Below are 25,867 nucleotides of genomic sequence, written 5' to 3'. Positions count from 1 at the left end.
TCATAATATATTTTTACAATAGCAGTTGAAAAATAAAATAAATGTATAGCCACAATTTTTTTTTACATGTATTCAAATTTTAATTTTGACAACATACGTAAAAATCACAAAAATTCCGTAAATTATTTTATCCTAGAAATTCATAAAAACTTTTCCTTCTATACCTAAGATTTTAAAATTTTATACAAGGCTCCTAAAATATTTTTACAATAACATTTGAAAAATAAAAGAAATATATAGTCACAAATTTTTTTTATAAGCATATACAGTTCAAATTTTGACTAAATACATAAAAATTACGGTAATGTTCAAATTATCTTAGATCGAAATTAATAAAAGTTTTTCTTTTTAATTCTAAGATTTGAGAATTTGATACAAGACTCATAATATAGTTTTGCAATATCAGTTGAAAAATAAAAGAAATTTATAGCCACATTTTTTTTTTACATGCATTCAAATTTTAATTTTGACAACATACGTAAAAATCACGAAAATTCGTAAATTATTTTATTCTAGAAATTCATAAACAATTTTCCTTTTAAACCTAAGATTTGAAAATTTAATACAAGGCTCCCAAAATATTTTTACAATAGCAGTTGAAAAATCAAGAAATGTATAGTCACATTTTTTTTTTTATAAGCATTTAAAGTTCAAATTTTGTCTAAATACGTAAAAATTACGAAAATTCGCAAATTATTATAAGTTAGAAATTCATAAAAAATTTTCTTTTTAAATCTAAGCTTTGAAAATTTAATACAAGATTCCTTACAAATTTGTCAATCTTTATCACAAAAAAAATGTCAACCGGAAATTCAAATTAAATTTTTATTAGCATTTGAATTTCAAATATTGACAAAAATTCGTCAAAACCATGAATATTTGCAAATTATTTTGTAGTTCAAAATTCATAATATTGTTTGTATTTATATCTAAGGTTATAAAATGTAACACCAAGTTTTCCATAAGTTTTGCTTCAATAGCTATAGAGAAAATTTGAAGCGTCATTATAGGAAAAATGTTTTGAGCGTTTGAGTTTTAAATTTTTATGAAATCGCGTAATGATAACGATTTATCCTCAAACCAGGTATTCGTATATCTATGATAATATAAGGTATTATGAATATGATAACTACACTAATTGATTAACCATGCCATATGCAAAATGCGTCTTAATTGAAAAATAAAATATTTGTTTCAAAATAGAATATATGACAATATTTAAATATAATATATCCTAGACTGACAAATCATCTCCGTTCAGAATCGTTTTTCGTATACAATGATACCTATCATTGCATTCAAATTTAATCCCATCCATTACAGTAACCTACAGTACAGCAGAGCGACATCCACGACTTACCCGGTTTTTTTTAATTGATAATAAGGCTTCAAAAACAAGGTCATTAGCCTGCGGTAGGTTTACATTGTTATGTACAATTAAGTTATAGTTGGGATTACATGATTATGGGTTAGTATAGTAATATTTTATTTTATTTTTTTTTTTATTAAGGGGCCGAACCCGCGGCAACATAGGTCATTGGGTGTAAGGTGGTACAGTAGGGGTTATTTTTATATATTTGTTTGTAGGTTTTTAAGTGGGTAGGGGTTATAACACGTGTTTGTGTGTCAAGGATATGTTGCTAAAAATAATCCCGGGGGGGTCACCCATCCGGGAGCTAGCAACTGCGGCCGGTACGTACGCTCTGCAGTGCGTTTCCGCAGATTGAGCGTACGACCGCGCCTCACAGATCTACCACAGTAATATTGTAATATTTACAATATAGTATTTGTTAGTAGTGAGATTTTTTATAGTATATTAGTTAATGGTGTCGATGTCAATGTATTTGAATAAGACATCAATATTCTCGTTATTCGTCGTATTATTACCTGCTACGACGGTGTCGGCACGCGCTAGTCTGTTCACGACCAGTTCAATTAGTCCGACGTCGGTGCACGCTTGCAGATTTCTAACAGATTTTCTCAGGATGGCAATGAAAACGCTCCATATCTCGGCCTGAAAAAAGAAATAAGACAAGACGAGATTATAATTTAATATAATATAGTATAATTGACATAATAAACTACATGGGTGCTATTATAAAATATACGGATATTAGGTATATGTGTTTGTATATTGTTATTTTTTTTTGTTCTTAAAAGGAATTGCACTGAGCCGGATGCTACTTAAGGAGAGCACGCGTGCCGTAAATAATAATAATACAGTAAGAAATTTTTCCGGTAAGGTTTAATCAACGAAATGGGAACGTCGTCGTATATATAGAGAGTGGCTTTTGTGCGAATGGAACGCACCAGCATATATCCTTAGCGCACGCCGCACACACACACGAATGTACGACGAAGATGTTATACAAATGTAATGTGGGATTTTTGAAGGAGACAGGAGGATATATAATATACATATATATATATATATATATATATTTGAAGAAATATCTATTCATTTTTATCTTTACGTTTTTATTCATACAAATTCATGTGAAGGTTTCGGTCGATTACTGTTTTCAATATTTTCCCCGCCGTTCTACGGTCGTTTTGCTCAATATGTAAATAACAATATATTTATGCACACAGGTTTTTTTTTTATAGTTCAATATATATACATATATATTTATTTTTTGTGAAAAGGGCGATAGAGAGAGAAAGAAAAAAGTGAAGTTGGGGTGAAAAAATATTAATTTCGAGCTTTGTGCTCGTATAAGCAAAAAAAAAAATACATATATACAAAATACTGGCCAAGGCTTAAAAGTACACAAACACGCACACACACTCGCTCACACGCGCGCGCGCTAACTCGCACGCTGCAACTCGTGTATGGAAATGTGTGAACTTTTGCTCAGCAACCTTTTCTCGTTTAAATAATATGATCTGCATCCGGTGGCGGTCCTTTCCGGAGGAACGCGACTTGTTCAGAAATCCGCACATCCGATTAAAACAACACCTGTCCCTGTTTAACGGGCGTGATTTTGAATAATTGTTTATGAGAGGATTTCGGCAGCGGAGATGTGCGTATATATATAGGCACACATCACTGCAGTGTATGCAGCATGCCGATTAAAACTTTTCACTTAGACGTGTAAACTAGCCAAGTTCGTGAAGTATATAATATAATATGTAATATGTATATACATATAAATATAATTATATTTATAATGCTTTTTTAATAAGACGCATGCGCGAAAACGGTTTTCTTTTCACCACTTTGGGTCGGGGAGGACATGCGTCAACCATTAGGTTTTATATACATATTGTACTATAGTATAAATATATATACGTACAATATGCATATACGAGAGGTTTAGACATATTTGGGTTTCGGAAAGAAACAATTAATCTGTTTTTTACTCAACTAATGACAATTATTTAGGCATGTACATACATTATTATACTGTTGTGAATAATGGACATACGTATTGTGAAGTAGTTTTTGTACGCGAGTGTGTACACACATTGTAACTTTCGTATATTATTATATACATGTGCGCCGTTGGTTTTTATACCTATACACGAACATACATTTACCTATACCTATATATTATGGCAGCAGTCTACGGTTGGATATTTTTATTGTTGTGGGATGACTGGAAATAACTAAGCAAATAAAAGTGCGCACGTCCATTAGCCCGTAACGTTCTGCAAAGTCCGAAATTGTTGTTATAACGTAGGTAAAACATATTAAACGTAAACAAAAACCGCGAGGGTATAGGGCAGAACGTTTGAAATTAGTATTATGTATAGGTACTATATATGTAGGTACACAATATGCAAGTAAACTAATAAACCATGTAATTAATATTCATGTACCTACATCCGAGACGTCTGAATTTTTACGCTCGCATTATTTAATAATCAAGCCAAAATATGGCGGACATATATTACGAACATCGCGATCGTATCGATTTTTTTCTTCACTCGCACCTATAGTGTTTCACTTTTCATTTTATTATTTTCAAATTTACCTCATAGATTTATACTATATATATAACGTCTTACGTACATATAACCACGTGTACAATATTCTCCCGCTGTGTTATATTATAGATACAATAAAATATTTAGTATATTATGAACCTATTTATGTAGTAAGTACCTACGTACCTTATTATAGTTTAAACAACGATTTCGACGGTTTATATAATATGTTTACGCATACAAAATGTATAATATAACCTCGAATAAACATTTTTTTTCGGTTTTAACTTTTAATCGAATTTCCTACCGAGAGAGTAATTTAAATCAATCATGTTTTGTCTACACAACAAAAACAAAATGTAAAAATGTAATTATTTAATTTTATAGGACACATAAATAGGTTCATATATATTATAAATATAAAATGTAAATAACACGTTCACTCGCATTCCGTATGGAATTTATTCCATCATTTTGAACAGAAATGGAAACTTTACATGACTCTGTCCTTGGACAAAAAAACAAAACAAAACAAATAAACAAATAAAATTGTTTAAGTACCACAAGATTCTAGAAAATAGTATACATCACATGTGACATATTATGTATAGTACCTATACATATATATGTAATAAATAGTAAATGTATAACCTAACCTAAACATAGTACGCTCAATATTTATTCGCTATTGATAAAATATAAATGTATATACGTTTTGTGTACAAAAATGAAAAAAAAAAATTGATATGACAGTCATATTGAGGGTTTCTGCAAATTAAATACCATTATTGTTTTGAATATATTTATATTAAGTGATATTGATAAAATTGCGTATAGGTATAGAGATATGGTTGTGCGTTAACAACGAAAAAACCGAAAATGACAAAAATAAGTAAATTGACGATTATAAGGTTTTTAATTTAAAACACGAAATGTTGTTTAAGTAAGATATTCGTTGATCCGACAGACACAGTTTAAGGAGGAAAATATGATAAAAAATATAAAACAACCCTGCAATAAAAAATTATTTCAAAAAAAAAAATATACATATATATACATATCTGAGAATATATTCGTTTCGGTGAACATATTGGTCTCCTACAAAACCATCAAAACATTGCGAATACCGAGGAAAAAGAAATTTTGCTTTGTGCTGAAATGCAACAATAAGAACGGACAATAATAATAGTAATATAAGTAGCAACAATAATAAAAACATTTTTAAATTTATCATTCAACATATTATAATGAATACAAATTGTATGGTCAACAGAACCGATCCATAATATTACAACAAACAAACAATAATGACTTTTATAGCATGGTAGTATATTATAATATAGAGACTTTTAATTATTATCTGAACCTCGCAAACTCCGTTTTTACAAAGAAAAACAATAACTTTAATTCATCTATTCATGTGCTGTAGCGTAATGTGAACATTTCGTAGGCAGTATATAATGTTTTCAAGTTCTTTCGAGTTTTTTGGTCGTTGTTCTGCAGAGAGTTTGGAGTGTTATAATATGTATGCTAACGTGAACTTTAAATACAAATTATTTTCAATAGTGACAAGCACGCTGATGAGATGAGTCAGTGATACAAAACCGTATTTTGAATAAAGATAAAAGGCTCTTTGTTTGCACTTCGTTTATTTTTTTTTTTAAATATTTTTTTATGAATACTGAATCATCATTTACGAAAAAAAAAAAAAAAATCCTACGAAATGAAAATACAATTGTATTTTTTTCTTTTGCATATATATAATGCTGTGCTCCGTTATTGGAGACATGCGAGTACGGTATTCGTTTACGAATTCCGAATAAATTAAAATGGTTTTCGTAAATGAAAATACAGATGCAGTATGATATCATCGAGTGTATAAGTCTCTCCCTAAAAAAAATAATAATAATAACATAAATCAAATCAGATGCGAGTGATTGATTTTCTACGCCATGGTAAGCAGGTATCTGTATATAAAATAACAATAAAATTGTATTGATATAAGGCTATAATATTATAAAGTATTTGATTTCCCGATGATTGATTACAGCACATACCTAAAAAACACTATTGAAACGCTAATTTTTGTGACAGATAGCACAAATATTTACCATTTGATGATTGGTCGATTAACCTATAGGTATATTAAACTTTTATTATAATTAAGTCAAAGTTTTCATTCGAAATGATTTCGTTTTACATCGAACGCGTTCAAATATATACTATGATATAGTTTATCACGAAAAAATGTTCATAAAAAAAAATGTATTTATAGACTCATCCCGGAGAACACAACACTGCACAACTAAAAATTAGCGGAATTTATAAACATTTAAAAAAATTAAAATACGCAGTATTTATAGTGTATAAACTTATGTATATATATATATATATATATATACATAAGTTTATATATATTTAAAGCTAAATTATGCGAAAAGCAATATTTTACAATATTTTATTAAGATGAATGAATATGACGTATGATTATCTATATGCTTGGAACATTAAAAATGTTGATCGTTAACAAAATTTACCAAATGCAATACCACACAATTCTATTATCACCTGGATCAGACCAGGATCACTCATAAAACAAATTATACGAACAGAACTGAATTGAACATCCACACGATATTCGTACCTAGTGACGTTTAGCGTCCTGATTAAAATTCGAATAGTTATCTAATCGGGTTAATATACCAGATAACCGGACTAGAAAATATTTTACGTTTCTCAATTTTTTTTTTTTTTTTTTTTTTAAAATTCAATATGACGTATACAGTGTGATGGCAACTCATAACAGCTGGTTACAAACTCACAACATTAATACATTCACAAAATACAATCAATATTGCAGTATGGTCTATATATATAACACAAATACTTTGCTATCCTGCAACTATTTGTTTTGCATACTTTAAAGTTTCGGGTATATCATCCAAGCAGAACTATTCGAGAGCTTTTTCCTTTATATATACGTAGTTACAGTTTGTAAACAACTTATCTACGGTGCAGTGCTTGACGCGATTGTAATTTAAATAATAACATCGAAATCGATGGAGTAGATATAGTTTCTTGTCGTAAATAATACTCAAAGCTTCGACTCGCTAAAGTTATTCAAATCAAATTAATTTTCTAGCTAACATTTACAATAGTTATTGATACTGTGAAACATTTTTGAACATAAATGGGGTCACATACCGAACTGCAGCAATATTCTGCACTGCAGGTGATGCACAATTTAATTTTACCTGCATCGGCACATATATCCCAGACGGCCGACGTATTAAAATATAAATTCGTTTATATAAATATGTACTTATAACTATGTATGTATATATTATAATATTATATACTGCGTATGTCATAGAATAATATGATATTTTTATTTGCTATATACCTAACGAGTTATGTACACACTTTATTACTATGTTGTATTATATTATTATATTGTGGATACAACAACGGTATGTAATTTATTTCTAAATCCATGTATCCCTCTTATACACATTACGTTTAAAGGGATAATATAAAAAAATGGAAAGATGATAAATGTTAAGAGATGTCAACAAGAATAGCAGCTATATCAAGGTTTATTGTTACAAATTGTATTTCTGTATTTTATATATTGTTGTTAACCGTCCTCAATTGGACGGAACAAAACCACTTGAATCCTAAAAATGTTATTGTCTTTTTTTTTTCATTTCCCATTTTAATAATAGGCCATATTACTATAAAGTCAATACATGACGAAAAAATAATATAAGACGAATTCTAAAACATTTTGAGAACATTCAAGTAGGTATAGCAGGTACTTTATTGCAATGTTATTTTTCAAACTATTATTTATACAACTCGACGGAAACATTCAAAACTAATTTAGTAATATCATATCTACCCACTTACATAATTATATAGTATATATAGTACACATTATTTAGGGTGAAAGACTACAGTAGGTGAATTCTCCGTGCATGCTGACAAAACTATATTTAACATACGAATGACGGTATCTACAAAACGGCCTTTGGTTAATACTGACAGCAATGGAAACTAATTGCTTTTAATAGATTCATAATTATAGGTACGGTCAGATTGATTTTTAAAAAAAGCACACAGGACAACGAACGATTTTTAAATCATTTTCCCTAACCGATGACTATTATACCATAATTTTAATATACATATATTATATACACACACAAAAAAAATCCATTTCCGTTCACCGAAACAATAAATTCCAAAAATGTGAACTTTTTTAAAATCATTTCTTGCGATAAGTGATATTTGGCCTTTATAAAATATACGGATGTAATTTCTAAACTCCTCAAATACCTACAGTATTATTTTATAACTATTTTAGACATTGAAAAAATCTACGTATATATGTTTTATATGTCATTAAGTAGAAAATATATAACGCAGGTCATAAAATTCTATAGGACCTGTAAAATATATGCCAGTGTCCAACAACCCGGTTCGAAAGACTGGCTCGCGTAGTGTAAAACTACTCCTTAATCGGTTAGGATTATGTGTATAAATATCGACACCCACTTTGGTTTGTAAAAAAATGAATGGTGTGTTGGACGCCTTAACAACATATAAAATATCCAACTAAAAAAAATAACCACACATCAAATATCATCCAATTAGTAATTTAATAGCGTAAATTCGTAATATGACAAATCGTTGATTTAAACTCAAGTAAATATGTACATTAATTTATTACCTAACTCAAAGTCAACAACGTGAACACGACCCACACAAAGTTATGTACTTACATAAAGCACAATATAATATAATTATCATACGATAGATAATTAACACGTCCTCGAATACACTTCACGCTAACGTCATACCAAACGAAGAACGAATTAAATAATTAAAGCAGAAATCCCATTGTTCAACAAAAAGCTAAACGCATTTTAAAAACAGCATTGTGCTATGAATTTTGTCGTGATTTTTTTTATAAGAATTCTCTTTCTTTTATTTCTTTAATTAATCTTTAGGAGTCGTTTAAGGGTGACAATTTAATAGTAAATTTGGCGCGTTTACGTAAATAACTTGAAGGGCTCTTTTTTTCCATACGATTTTTTCTGTTGAAGAGGGAAAAACTTTGTTCCACTTCGAACAAAGTTTTTTTCAAAACGATTGTTTTATGTTAAAAACCAATTAATAATTTTCTGTTCGTATTGTTCCGCTACCTATGGCTTTTATAAACATTGAAATAAACTTAGTACCATTGCCCATTAACAGAAAGAACCGGCTAATTCTTGGGTGTAAACAAAATATTGTATTAGTTAATCGAATTATCGAAATCTTACTAGTTATATAAATATAAGATATGTACAATGGTATAACTTGAAGGTAGTATAAAATATGAAAATTGTATTATTAAAATGTGATATACATTGCTTTGTTTTCGGTAAGATAAGAACAATGTAACTCCCAAATTTGTTAAATTTAAAATTGTTTCCAAAAGTTTTATTAAGAAGTTAGTAAATAGAATTAGGGAGAAGCAAATATTACGAGTTTTTGTTGTTCCTTAGTTAAAATTTATGTTATCCATAAGTAAACAAATGCTTGAAACTTAATAATTTAGTTAAATTTTAGGAAGACAGACAATATACATTTATTTCTATTAACTGCGAAAGTGAAGGTGTTACCTTATATTAATCGAATTAAACTTGTTTTTACGTAGATCGTTCATAGTAAAAACGATAAATTGTAAAATAACGTACTAAATATAATCCACATGCAAATGTTTAAATTTTTGGTGGGATGTTTAATGAGTAAATTGTCATGTTCAATTTTAGAACTTTTTTTCTAACGTAATAAGACCCGACACAACGCACAATTTATAAATTTGATTAATTAATTTATTATAACAAATAATAACGTATGGGTATTGCAATAGTTTTTGAATTAATATCGGTAACCATAAATCTGAATGATGACTATGCAAAATCAAAATTTGTAGATTTTAAGTATTCTAATGCTTGTAATATTTTTACTATGATATAATAATTAGAGATAGCTTATAATTATTATCGAATCACATCAACGGGTAAAGTGGACACCAAACAATATATTATAAGCATAGTTATTTAAATAAAGCTCATAAATATTTCATTCCGATTGTGTGAGAGAGATAGATAGACTGACAATTATAGGGGAAAGGTGGAAAAGTGTTATACTATGATTGAAAAAATGAGTTCAAAGATCTGTGGGTTCAACTTCCATAGAAAAAACATTTGAAAACACTCAACAATTATTTATAATATAATTTTCCGTGGTACCAACTTACTGAATGCGTTGGTATAATGCTGCAGTGTATATAATATTGCCAATGTACAACGCCGCGGGAAAATAAAAATGTCTAAGTTCAATAATAAACAAGCATATAATAGTATTTAAATTCAGAACAATTGCAATTATAGTACACGTATATCGGAATTACATCGTGAATATGCAGTTTATTCTGTGCATCAGAGTTATTATTGTGCGCTCGGTGTTCGTGAAAATGTGATCTACAGTAGGTATAATCACGTATAAAAGATAGAACAGTATAAAGTTGATTCAGCAGTTAGGGGATGAAAAATAATGATTTTCATTCAAACATCGATAGGACTCAGTCGGTATTGTGTATTTTTAAGGACTTCATTATTATGCCCAGGAGAATTCGAGTTGGTTAAGTCAAGTTAAAGCCACGTACGTCCAATTAGTGTCTATCTTTGATTAATTATTAAACGCATAGTTAATAATCGTTATTTATTGACAGCATTCATACGGACATTAATATTTATTCCAAATTTAAAATATCGAATTGAAGCATACAAAACGTATGATAAGTTCAAAACCCAAAGAGTAAAAAAAAAAAAAAAACCATTAGATTTTCACAGTAAACATTATAAATAAGGCGTTTTAAACAGTGAACGTATAAATTATTATTATTTATCACCATATTATGTTTGTATTTGTGTTCGTTTTATCTATTTTTAACGGTATAACGTGATTTGATAATAATAATTTATCGTGAAATTGCATATTATGTAAGAGACTTTTCTACAAATAACATTATTTTATACAGCGAACACAATATATTATTATCCAATACCTTGAGCAGGTTGCGATGAAAAATGTTAACAAATCTATTTGAATAATCTACTATAAAATGTAAATGTATAAATATTACAAAAAACGTACAAGGATAGAAAAAAATAAAAATTTCTTCGTGTTTCAAAATATTTAATATGTGGTTATATATTTATGCATGGCAAGTTTATAATATATCATAACAATTAGGTAACGTGTGTAAATTATGTACAAATGCTAACGGCTTGTTACAAATTGGTAATAACATCATAAAAAAAATCGAGTATTTTTTTTTTAACGAGATAAAAATAAGAACGTAAAAAGGCAAACTAAAAATTCGGTAGTAGTTTTAACAACACGACTTTTAACAATACAGTTGATTAGTAAAACACATTAAAAAACAATTTCTAATTAAGGAATTTATTTAAAAACCCAAATACTAATTATTATAGTACTGATTGGAAACCTTCTAGGTAAAATAACATTATGCTAAATGATTGTCATAGAATGGAATTTGTTATGCTTCAATTGACACATGGAAAATTTAAAATAATAATTGCTCATTGGTGCGTATTATTTTCAAACACAATAATGCGTTCAATTTAGTATAGTCACCATTAACACGATTGTTTAAATCAGTCAATGTCTTATCGTTGTTTGCTGGACCGTTATTTTAGAAATGGCAAACTCGAATTATGTTGGTTAAGGAACACAAACAGAAACCATATCAACGGAGGTTACAAGTTAAATGCGGAACACTAAATAATTAGCACAGTTGAAATCTTAATATTACAATCTACGGGCTTTGAGCCGGTGCACATAACAAATCGATATTCATATAGAATTGGTATTCTCAGGAACAGAAAAATATAAAATTTTAAACATTGGTAGCACGGGAGTATAACAAATTTGAAAGTTTAACGAGCACAATTAATATTTTTTAAAAGAACAAAAAAAAAAAAAAAACCCCCGCCCGAAAACATAATTAAAATATATCGATTTAAATAAATAATTTAATATTGGATTTACAAACATGCTTAATTCCTGACGAGGGCCTAACTTGAAATGGGAAGTAGTTAGTATATTAGTATCCGCAACAATACCATTGCCAAGATATTATCATTGTTGTTGTTCCTGTGTGGGACCGTTAAGTTTTAATTTCACCATCGTGTGCAAACATTCCCAGAGGGCTTTGAAGTCAGGGAAATTGGTTTGTGGCCGAGCCACTATTGATTTCATCAGTGTTAGTTTCCTTGCGGCAAAGACACGTTTTTCATTTATTTCCTTTCAATACTACTTGGACGATATGGCCAAAGGGTTTCCAGATTTTCATCGAGTAAACTCATAAGTCCCTGAGACCTTTAAAGGCAAAACAAAATTTATCGTAGTTAAGAACCGTGTCCAGTTTACGTATAAATAAACGTTATATGACTATTCCCACGAGTGTTGTCCAAACGACCATACCGACGCTGAGCCAATATTTTTCCCTCCACCCCACGCCACATCCGGCTTCCGGCGTAATAGAACTTCCGCGTCATCCCTATAACGGGACGGGCAGAGATACTAAATCATCTGCCTAACGGAAACACCATCGTTCCTTCCGATTGGATGGTTCGAAGTCCGGTCATTATTTCTGGATTTCGTTCGATGTGTTTTGTGCATATCATAACAATTTCGCGTATAGTTTATTATAAAATTCGAAATTTGCAAATTTTATCGAAAAAATTTACCTAATATTTTAGAGCATAACACAATTTAGATTATATTATATACAACAATCTAAATATTTAATTGAAATACTTATAATCGACTAAATAATATAAATAAACGGACTAAACAAAGTTTTAAAACGATAATTTTTTTTTTTTTTAAAAGGTAATAACTTTTTTGGGATATTTTTTTTTTAAACATTTATTAGAGAATACACAATCTGTAATAATGGTTACAATAAGCATATAAGCTGAAATTACAACGGTTATGAATGCGCGAGGTGAGTATAGCAATCCAGCAGTAACAACTCTCGACATGATATTTAAGGTTATTTTATATTATGTACATTTTACATACGTAAGTAAGTGTTTTTTTTTCTCTTGTTATTATTTGATTATTGAAGTAAGTAACAAATTTAGCTAGCTAAATCACGACACCCGCGTCTCTTTTATTTTTGGGATATAAAATATATAGGTAAATTTAACTAAAATATTTTAATTAGTTTGAAAATGTCTACGACGCTTGTTATATTATATTGGTACCGGTAAACTAGCCATATAGTTTTGATTTTGTAATTGCAAGTTTTTTATGATGGGTATCCATTACTCGAAAGTGAAACATTTTTTTTTTTTTTTTTTTTTTTTTAATATGACGGTGTGTAATAAATTCCGGTAAGCATCCTATATTTATGTGTGCATAATTATATTGGTTATTAAAAGCTTCTCCGAACTCTGTTGCGGTTATTGGGTTGTTATTTTGTTATAGTATTATTATTATTATTACCTTCTTTGGCAGGGATACCAAAATCATTATTAGTTAAATTCATGAAAACTTTCACAGCACAAATACGTCATATATACCTGCAGTATTGCCATAGTATATATAAGTGAGCAAGTAAAAGTATTGCGAAAAAATAATTGAACGTTTCGAGGTTCTCTATGACGAGGGGGGTACAATATTACTATTTCTCAGGGGTGATGTATACATATATGAATTCACGATTAACGGACCTTTTATATACGTTGGAAAACCAAAATAACGCGACGCTTTGAAATAAAAGTTAATCCCTATATAATATATATGTACAAGTCGGCTGTTTATAATTATTCACCAGTCGAGAACGAACGATCGGAACAAACAAATGTCGATTAATACTCCACTCGGTGATAACAGCGGACGCCATTGCAAACGATATTCGATATCTCCCGTCTGACAAACGCACCACAGTCCATTAATAATAATAACAGTAATTTTAGAACCTTATAATACGCGCGTACCACAGAAAGCACATCACACCGGATCACCGGGAAAATTGTAGAAGAAAATCTGACGTTGCCGCCGCCGAGTTAAACGTCGGAAAACCACGCAGCCCCGTCAACCACCGGGTAGGCGGAGGTGTGTCCCACCGCCGCCAGAACCGCCAATTGTCACAACGATGACGACCACCGTCAAAACAACAATGCCTACACGCCTCTGCACGGCCGACGACGTCGATTGTTATCGAGGGTTCTCAGTCATAGGCAATGTGAGAGTAGTCGCATTCACGTGTCAATGCGTAGTACAGTCACGTTTCGTCGTCTTCTGTACCGCGGCTGTCATTATTGTGTTATTCGCCGGTATTAATTTGTTTTCGATTACGCCCCGCAAAGCGGACGACTTCCACCCTCCCAGCCATCGTCCTTATATACGTATATATTGTTATACGCCAACGGTCGATGAGTTCGCTGCACGGATTCGGGAACAAAAACAGGCCAATGATATTTATGTAAACGAACAAAAAATATGGCAGCAATAAAAAAACGCGCAGAATTCGATCGGTTTCCCGCGGGCAATATTATAAGTCATTATAAATAAACTCCTAAAACTATTACTGAAACTACAAAATATACTGACTTATACTCGGTCATGAATCCAGTCGTGAATAAAATACGTAAAAAAAAAAAAAAACTATAACTGATGACAGCGGCAACAGCATGTTACAAAGCATCATATACTCCTATTATAATATGACAGTATAGTTTATAGTCTGTAATATAGCATATTATTATAATCAACACAAATATAGTAAAAAAGTTTGTTTAGACTTTAGAACTATCAAACAGACGTGGTTTAACAACTGCTCTCTAAACTTTCTCGGTATATCTAAAATGTTCATCAACGCGGCGTGTTAAGCGATCGATTAGAAAATCACACGATATGTGCCAAAGAAGAATTCACGTTTCATTGTCAACAATATAACTACTCGGAACATAATATAGATGGAACAATGAAGTTTCAACGTAAATTCAAAAGCAATATGTCGTGATTCAAAAACTATTCTAGAGAACGACGAATGATCTATGAATATATTAACTTATAACTTATACATTGTACATAGTCATTAATTATTTATAAAGTTATATTTGTTTATTTGTTATGTACTGAATCACATAATATCTAAGCGAGGGAAGTTTAGAAAATAGTAAGTCTATATATATGATATTAAAATTACGGGCCATTCTTTCTGGGTCGAATAATCGAGGAGGACATTTTTTCAGGGACATTCCGTCATGCCTCCATCCACTATATATACATATGTTACACGGTACATTGGAGAAAACCACAATCGAATCCAATTAATAAACTAGACCTACCGGTGAACAGAGGCACTATAAAATAACACCACCGCGATGTTTTATTCCGTCGCCGTGATAGTATTCAACGTCGTTAGTTCAGCCGCCACGCCCCTTGATCGTAATTCGACATTAAGTCGAATAAAATACAGTAGAAAAAAAATACAATTCTTTATATATATTTTCAAAGATCTCTGGTATAGAATACTATTTACGACACGGACACGTATTCTACAAACCCATAATATAAACGAAACTCCAATCGAACAGTTTCGACCAAAGACGGCGCTCAGTGTAGGCAATTTGGCTACACGTATGCCGACAACACGCACGGCGCAACGTGGATATATATAATATTATATAAAATAAAGAAATAGGTATGTCTCGAGTGTAGTCGATTTTATTTCTTTTTTTAAACGGCACGTGACTAAATGTTTTGCTGAATTATTATAAAAATAATAGTTATAATAAAAATATATAAAATAAAATAAAAGAACAAAAATAGAAACGAAAAGAATCGTGTTAAAATGATGAAAACAGTAGTTTTTGTTCCGGTGTTCCGTAGATTGTCGTTATAATTGAATGACATGTGCAGTTATCTGTTAAGTGCCATACTATCTTAAATTGAAAACGTATTTCAATTCAAAAGAAAAAAAATTCAGGGACATTTATTTTAATAAAACTAGAATTATTGTCTTATCACTGAAAAAATATTTGATAAAAATACACGAGCAAACAACATAATATTATGTTAGAACTAATAGGTACGACTGGAAATTTCTTGACGCACGTCAATTGAGTCTGAAAAGATAGACAAAAAGATCCTGGTTAAAGGACTCGTATATTTTTTATAAAAATAAAAATAATTTAAGAATAGATACTATAAAATACTTTAAAATATTCTGAAAGTGAAATAAATCAAGGGATGAGATTATGCATACCTATACTTAATACGCATGTATAAAAGTAGTATTACAAGGGTATATATATATATATATTGGATTCTCTTTTGATAGTTTTGAAGAGATGAACAATATCATGGACATGTTTAACCTTTACGGTAATAATCATAAAATATAGTACATGAGTTATTAGTACAGGTTTATTAAAAAAAAAAAAAATATTATAACAATCGTGATATAAAAGCGTCGAAATCGACCCTTGTCGTTACTTCTAAAACTCGACACTCCGCAGCAGATGTTATGCGTCGGACAGGAAAAAAAGATGACAATTTTTTTTTTTTACAAATATTTGCGTATAATGGGATAAAAGAAATGAGACACGTGTAAATGACACAAATTTAGGGTTTACTGGTTTATAAGGCCCGTTTGGTATTAAAAGCTCAACGCATTGCACACAGTTAGGCAACACCGCAAAAGCTTAGCTAATGTTTTTGTTTGCGATTCTATGTCACAGGCAAATATTAAATTTATTCGACGGTTAAATTAAATTTATCCAACCGAGCACTGACATAATATAATATTATTGGATTTAATATAAATCACAAACATAAAATCAATAAACGTGGAGCTATAACAATGTCGCACTATACGATATATGAAATAAATTATGTTTTAAATTGATTATAAATGAAATAAATTCTTCAAAAACTATTGAAAAAAATTCTATTACACGTTCTCAAAACTTAAAGAACGACAAACGTGTAGGATACAAAACAAATTAAGTAAATCAATAATTAAGGTAAAACCGTACTGTTGTATAATACTGAGTGGTGTTAACCATAATTATTATTTACAGGAATAGTAAATATATATAACAAGTTATAATCCACATCAACTATTTCCGTAAATAAGTTTTTATGTACATTTGATAAACCATATTCATTGAAACATATGATTAACATTATTATACTATATTTATTTGCATTTAAGTTAACTAATTTTCACACTTAATCTTATATCAACACACAATAATTCCAATCACATAAATTATACAAGATACAAAGGTTTAAACATTTATAGTCTTAGAGAAATAAAATATTATTTGTGTTTGATATACACTACACTTATATTATATCCTATAGACATGAGCATAATAATAATGTTTATGGTCAAAATATTATTTATTAAATTATATTTAACGCATGATGCATTTAATAAAATGATGGAAAAGTTATATTATAATAAAGTATATGATAATAATTAGGTTAGGTTACAACAATATTATACCAAAAGTGCATATAAAACTCAAACATTTTATATAGGTACTAGAAGGAAAAATTCTGCATACCTATACATTTTAAAGGTTTATAATCAGATGAAATTTCAATGTGAGTAATTGTTTGTAATTTATCAAAAATTAATTTTAATTTCAATTAGTAATTTTACATATTTTTAATATGAATAATTGAAAATCAATTACAGAACATCGTAATTGATACGGCTAAAAATAAAAATTAATCACACAAAATTATATATCAGTTTAAATACCAGTTAGTTAAGTCGGAAAGGATAAAAACTCATGCGTAAGTAATAACTAAACATTTCTTATAAAAAGTAAATTGAGATTGAAATTTATTTAAAAAATAAATAATGTAAAGGAACAATTCCTACGTAAAGTAATTCAAGAAAGATTTGTTTTTATGTTTATTACTCTGGAAAATGTATAAAAATACTTCCATAGCATTCACATTTTTTGTCAAACGTTGATGACATTTTTTATGATACTGTTTTATAACTACTTCAAAAAAATTACATTAATTCCACTGTTTGTACACTACATATACAATTAATTATTATTGTAAAAAATATACTCTTATGTTTAAATTGAAAAATATTATGTACATTTGAGTTATGTATGTAATATTATATTTTTTTAATTCATAAATATTTATTAATATGATTGTGTCCAAATAGGTTTTTTCAATAATCATTACTTTACATAAAAGTGCCTCAATTGCAGTTGGTAATAAATAAATAATTAATTATATTATTAGATATTTGTATTTAAATTGAATTACATATCGACATTATTCCCATTTTATTTATTTATTTATTTATTTAAGTAATTTACAATCTATACAACATTATGTACAATGAGCAAATTTGATAGTTAATATAATATAAATTAACAGAATTTAAATATTATTCCCTACATATAATAATATAGTTCGATTTAAATAGTAGTAAATCTAAACATTTAGTTGCATTAAACATTGCAGGGTATTGTATTAAAATTAACAGTAGAATAATTTTGAATTTTATGTTTGTCATTTGAATTATTAACACTAAATTCATGACAAGAAAAATTATTATTATTATTATTATTACTATAAAAACTATAAGCCTACGTGAGTTGTCATAAAATTTTATCATATTTAACATGAATATGGTTGGTTTAGTCGTCACCCCGGGCGAATGGTGAGCGTCTGAAATGTTGAGTTTTAATCATCTTAAATAGAAATGGGGATTAGCTGTCACGCACAGATAAGATAGCCGAGATAGCTAGAGGGTATTGACGTAAATGTCGAAGAATCTTAGCGAAGAAAAAAATTATAATTCAGCACTTATTACAAACAGCGATAGAAAACTAATCGTTAAATGGACAGTTCTACTTTTCACGACTGGATATCTCTGAAAAACGTTTTCTAAACCCTTCATGTTAAGTTATTTGATTTAAACTAACATACAGACACATTTTCACCATCGAAATTTGATTACTTTTTCCAAACAGTCTCGAATTTAAAATAATTAGTTTTTACAATTAAAAATTACATTAGATAAAAAAAAAAATATTGTAACTTTATATTAATTTTATAAATTACTTTTTATCGGTTAATATTCCAAACTTTGTTTAATTTACACACAAATGCGATATTATAATATAATAATATATAAAAAACAAACCATAAAATGATAGGTAAATGATTGAAGATAAAATTAATAATAAGAAAAAATGGATAACGCTCAGCATGTACATAAGGTGTTATTGCGTAATGGATGTGTTAAATTTGAATTGAATGATAGAAAATCATTGGATAAGAAAAACGATTTTGAGCGTAGACGGTCTGTCAGCCAATATGTTACATAATATATACATATTATGTATATTTATATTAAAAATAGCAATACATTAAGTAGAATTATTTTTCTGAAAACATTGAATTTAAAAATATCATAGTGTGCAATGTGTGAATAGGGCATAACAAAATATGTTAAATTTTTAAATACCTATAATAACAACCTATAAACAACCTCGTATTACATTTTCTAACTTTTTTACCCAACAAAAATATTTGATTGACATTCAAAGAAGATAAATTAAGAATATTTTTAAAATATAAAATGTGTAAAAAAATATTTAAAAAAAAATGTCCAGTACCAACAGTTTTTCATTTTAGAGTAAAGTAAAAAAAAAAAACGAAATCTATTTATTGTTCAAAAATTGGTTTTAAATGACAATTTTAGTTTATTCAAATATATTTTTTCCCTTTTATATAGAAAAATTCAGAGAATTTTCAATCTTGACCTGTCATACCAACTTAGTCTAAATAACCAACAGTAAGCACCATCAATGTTGAAAATCGAAGAATTTGTTCTGTTACTACTTTTAATGTAGATACAAAAAACAAAAAATTAATAATAACGAAAAAACATATATTATCATTATTGTAAACTCAATACATTTATACTCCCCTCGAAATCTAAAATTGTTACACAAAAGTAATGAAATATTATTAGAATAATGATAAAATAATAACTATTTCTATTTATCAGAAGTATGAATATGTAGGTACCAATACTGCACGATATAATGAAAGAATATCGATATCCATGCCAGTACCTAATTATTCTATTGATACTTTATTTTTAATTGATAGCCGAATTCAAGTTAAGCAATATAAATTGAAAAAACAGACGGTTTTTGACTAACGCAATTTATTAAAAAATGTATTAAAATATATAACGAAATTAAACAAAAATACACACAGTGTAAGCATGAATTGAATTGAAATATGACACTGGAAAACATTTCCTATATCTCAACTACGTTAGTTGATAAGATAAATTTACATACATACAGTGTTGGGAACTTACTACTATAACTTTGGATAAAACTTTTCATCCAATCATTTGGCCCATACATACCATACCACCATAAGTTAAAAACATAATAATCTACTACTTTAACTTAGAATTGAGAGCTTTTCATTTTCACGTACAGTTCAAGTTAATTAAATTTTATTCATAATAATATGTTTAATACTCATCAATTTCCATCGTCATAATGTATGTTGAAAATAAAATCATGCGCTAGTCAAAGCAAAGTCATATATATCGTATTATAACATGAAAAATTGATAATTAATAGCGTAATGAAAATAAAAAGTATTAATACTACCTTATAGTTTCACTTCATACAATTACATTTGATCAGGCATTTTATAAAAATAAAAATAAGCGTTTTTAAAGAAATGCAATTTTACTAGAAAAACTGAATTTTTTATTCTTCGAAAAATTAATTCTTATTATTATTATATTACATATTATTAACCATTAGAAATGTAAGTATAATAATTCTAGAAAAAAACAAACAATTTTCTACATGGTAATTTTAGCGAAATTTTCATTCAAAATTAACACAACAATTTGAAACGATCAGTTAATATTATATTAAGCAGGCACGTTAAAATAATTTAGTATATAAAGTTTAAACATAATGAAAGAACATAACAAAATATCTTCACTATACTAATGATTCGCAGCATTTAATTAAAACGAATTCCAAGATATGATGATCAAAGTCAAAGTAGCAATCACGATGAACCTAAACAATTGGGATTGTTCTAGAAACGACACTTAAGTAATGGCACTATGAGAACAATATACTTATATATATATATACTTATTATACTTACAAAAAACATCTGAATCGTAAATATAATGTTAAAACATTTAGAATAGGTACTACTAACAATACACAATTGCATCACACTTTAAATTATGTTTTGATCAATAATGTATAAATAATGTCGAATGGTATTAATAATTTCAAACAATAATGACTGTTAAAAAAACGAAAAAGAATACGAAGAAAAATATTAAGCTGTTAATATCAAAACAAAAAAAATACGACTATAATATAAATATAACATATGATTTTAATATGAGCTATACTGAAATGCAGAGTAATACGCAACCTCAAAATAATCGTGTACTCTTTTTCCGTATAATTTCTCCGTAATAAAATTACAGATGTGTTTTTTTTCGGCGAGAGAGAAGTAGAAAAATAAGGTAAAATCAATTTTATTTATACCTAAGAGATGGATTAGACTAGTCTGAGACATCCCCGGTGACTATTTTTTCCCCGACGTAAGTGACATTACAGGTTAGGAGGAGGATCTTGCTCTGTCTGACAAACCTCTACCTCACCACATTGCTGCTAACCACTCCTGGCTATTATTGCTGTGGAGCCTTGATGGATTGCACTTGTCACATCTGCTCGGGGACGCCGAGTTCACCCTACATTTCCCCTTCCCCTACTTCATGTGATATTCGACAAGAGACGAATATCTTCTAGGGAATCGAATGAACACAGAGAGACCACAGAAAGTTGTAACAAACTTACAAAATCTACATTTTTCATGTCCCCTAGGCAGATACCACTATATGTAGAGTAAAAAAAAAAAAAAACATTTACACACTTCACGTGATTGATATTTGCAGTTTTTTTTCAAACGAAAAAAAAAATATACTTTTTATACTCTTCATAAATAAAAATTACTAAGTAAAAATAACACGATGAAGAATTTTGCCTTCGTAAAGGGTAAAAAATCAGTTTATCTCCTTAAAACTAATATCACAAAATAATAATATGATATAAACGCGAACCACGAAGACATAACTTGTCACCAATTACATGTACACTTGTGAAAAGTAATTTTCAAAACAAACTTTGAAAAATGACGACTTAATTGCATTACGAGGATTGATTTTGGATACTATATACTCGTATTAATTAATATTAATGATAGGAAATTTAACTAATAATTACTTTAAACATCTACAATGTAGGAACGTGATTATTTTTAAACGTTCATCATAAATGTTTAAAGTCTGTTCAAAATTATGTTGAGTTCTAAATAATTAGGTTGTTGAGCAATATTTAATACATTTATTCATTGTGAGTTAAATTAATGAAATGCAAACTTAACGCAACATTAATAATTAATACCTTTCAGAATAATAACTGTTTATCACTCTATCATATTTAATTATACTTAATATACAACGATGAATCGAGGAACTCGCTTTGCTGTATTTTAGATACTGAATATATCTTATAAATTAAAAGGCCACTGTTTTCTTGATGAATGCACTAAATTTCAATTCAAATGATTGTATAAAAACAAAACTATTCCGAGCGGTGACGGCGATGGTCAACCTCTCTTTTTAAGGATAGTTTATGTTTTATTTATAACATAACAAGTATTTTCTTAATTCAATAAATTAACCTAATTTTTAAATATATTATAATATTGCATAAAACTTGGTCAAAACCAACATATCGACGAATCATGTGCTAATGCTTGTGATATAAATGGATTTTAAAAAGGTCTAAACAGTTTGAAAATTGCATTCTGTATACCAATAAAGACAATTTTTTTTTTTGAACAGCACAGCCAAATAACATAAATCTTTTGAAGAAAATTTGGAAATTTCTAATTTACCTACGTTATAGAATATGCAATTTCGTAAAAATTTGAAATCCAAGCAATTTATTATGTATTTAAAACCAGCACAATTGTTATGATTTAATTTTAGTCATCTTTAACTGCTATAACAGCTTAATTTTCCATCATAAATATTCGAATATTCAATAAAAAATAATAATTTATCGATGCAAAAAAAAAAAAAAACTAATAAATTTAAAATATTTTTAAAGGACAAACATATTTGTAAAATCATATTATTTTTTGTAATACATTCAAACCTAAATATATAGAGAAAATTTCAAGTTACAACAATATAAAAGTTTGTTACAAAATGGAATCAAAATCAATCTTTTCGAAAACTAGTGTTGACGTTATACTATAGGTACTACTTATTATTTTGTTAATTTTTTTTTCAATTGTTAAGAAAAGCAATGCATATACTACTTTTGACCCCCTATTATTCTCTAAAAAAATACCAACTACATCAGATACTAAAAAACACCTTTAAATTCCAAAGATGTAATCAAATTTGTTTGCTCTAAAAAGAGTCAGCCAAGAATAAAAACACAAGGAAAAACATTTTACTTTAAAACCTCTGCCATGCTTTACTCAGAATCTAAAAAATACATTTCATTTCGTAGAACTGGATATTCATAAAAACCTTTGAATCACACTGAAATATCAATAAAAAATAAGTAAAAAGTTGCGCCCATACAAATATAATAGAAACGAACAACAAAATTACATGCAAGAACCTTAATATTACCTCCGCTGCACGGATAAACATTGAGTCATAAATTTTATTATGTTTTTCGCGGTAGCAGTTATTTGCAGCAAATTTTTATGATTCGATGTCTTTCTGTGTATCGGTTTATTGCATAACGCAAAATCAGTTAACAAAATATATTTTATTTTATTTGTTAATGGTTGGTTACCATTGCAACTGTATCCCAAAAATAAGCGATCCGAAATTGTTAACTCACTAAACCCTAACCTAACCTCACTCGAAAACTATAATTTCGAATAAATACTGACACTCAAACACAGATAATGTTCTTAGTAATAATAGTTTAGCATACAATTGAAATTTATAGTGGACGGAAATGGGCTTTATGTGTATTATGTCGTACATTTGAAAGACGGAGACAACAAATGTATGGTTAGCGTCCTCTGAGAAAAGAAAATTGATAAATCGATATAACTGATTATTTATTTAAAGCTTATCAATATCATATTATACAATTTCAACTTTGTTATTGTTTGGTTGTTATCATGGCAACTGCTGCGTCAGAATTTTTGTCTTAACACACCTATATAATATGTTTTGGGACGGCGCATAACTTTTTTTTCAACCGATTTTGCGTAACGCTCATAGAGCTATGTTACTATGTTACTATGTTACTCTATGGTAACGCTTTGCTTATCGCCATAGAAACGCTAATCAATAAAAAATATATTAAAAATCGACATATAATTCTAAATTCGTTAAATTCCTTACAAAAATGTAGCATGCAACTATAGATAAATACTAAACCCAAAAACATACCTAAGGTTTCTCAATTTACCTTAAAAATATCTAGAAGAATTTTTTCATTTTTGTATCCAGCACATACACATAATTATACATTATATATTCGGTCAATATACTTTATGATTTTAAAAATGCAAAAAGCGTATCTCGTCACAATCGCTTTATTTTATTGAAAATGTACGTTTTATATGTCATCAATGATATTAATATACTTAAGGATTTAAATTGTAAAAAAGTAAAGAACGTTCATTAAAGGACTAACAAAAGACAACGAAACTTGAGCTTAGACAATGGGAAATCTGGATGACGGAGATTTAGAATCGCTCAAGGTAAGTTAACCTTTTCCTTTTTTTTTTCTGACGACTGAGCATCAGACGCCGCAGATGGTATGAACAGTAGATTCCCATGCTACGGGACTGATTACACTAAGGATTTAAATCCAGAAATTCAGTAGAACGGCCTTATGCAGTTATATATATATATATATACTCGTATATATCTCCATGACTCTCGTAAGCTTTCGGTCTCAGGTAGATGCTATATAAAAGGCGTAACAAAATCGCAACATACAATAAAATTGAACTCAATCCTTCTAAAAAACTAGCCTAAAGTATACACCATAATATATAATCAAAACTTGCAAGGGCATTAACAATCTACATATTTTCAGATATTTTTAAAATTATATGATGAATATTATGTTTTTCGTATCGATTTCAGCGTTTGGTCTTATGCAGAATGTATACACTCAGCAAGATTGTCGATACCAAGTCGAGGACATATTATAATAATTTTGATGGATATTATCACGGGGTTTATTAAAATTAGTGTAATGAAATAACGACGTGGCCATTTACATAAACTCCGATTTCTAAAAATTAATATACATATATTATTACCATAAAAGTTGAAGTAGTTTTTTTTTTTTTTAAACAAGATTTTAAAAATACAGCACATTAAGGTACAATAAAAAATTCATCAAAATAATTCAAACAGGGAACATCGTGGATAATATTTTGATATTAAGTATAATAATTAAGAAATAATTAAAAAGGAACAATATTATATAATTACAAAAGCCTAAAGGATATTGTATAAATAAATAAATATATACCGTAAATAAACTTTCAAAGTTTCGTTAATTTGTTGAATATTTTAAATTTAAAACAACTATCATGGTTAATTATTTAACAGGTTCCTAGATTGATTTAACTAAAATAACTGTATTATAGGATGTTAAAGACGAAAATATTGTATATAGTTTCTTATGATCATTATTACTCTACTGTTAGAGTAGTAATAACTAATAAA

General features: G+C 28.5%; 1 protein-coding gene across 7 annotated transcripts in view; it reads right to left on the bottom strand.

Annotated features, from left to right (window-relative positions):
• rg (A kinase anchor protein rugose) overlaps window positions 1–25,867 on the bottom strand; it is a 268,765-nt gene that overhangs the window by 116,849 nt on the left and 126,049 nt on the right. For all 7 annotated transcript variants that reach the window (XM_089227915.1, XM_089227918.1, XM_089227913.1 and 4 more), the window contains one exon: window positions 1,888–2,014. In XM_089227915.1, the coding sequence (XP_089084041.1) occupies window positions 1,888–2,014 (127 nt within the window). The remainder of the gene's footprint in view (window positions 1–1,887; window positions 2,015–25,867) is intronic.

This window comes from Diuraphis noxia, unplaced genomic scaffold, assembly GCF_037042655.1.
Source record: "Diuraphis noxia isolate RWA-SAM2 unplaced genomic scaffold, SU_Dnox_SAM2 contig0004, whole genome shotgun sequence".
Lineage (NCBI taxonomy): Eukaryota > Metazoa > Arthropoda > Insecta > Hemiptera > Aphididae > Diuraphis > Diuraphis noxia.
This window is presented reverse-complemented; position numbering and strand designations above follow the sequence as displayed.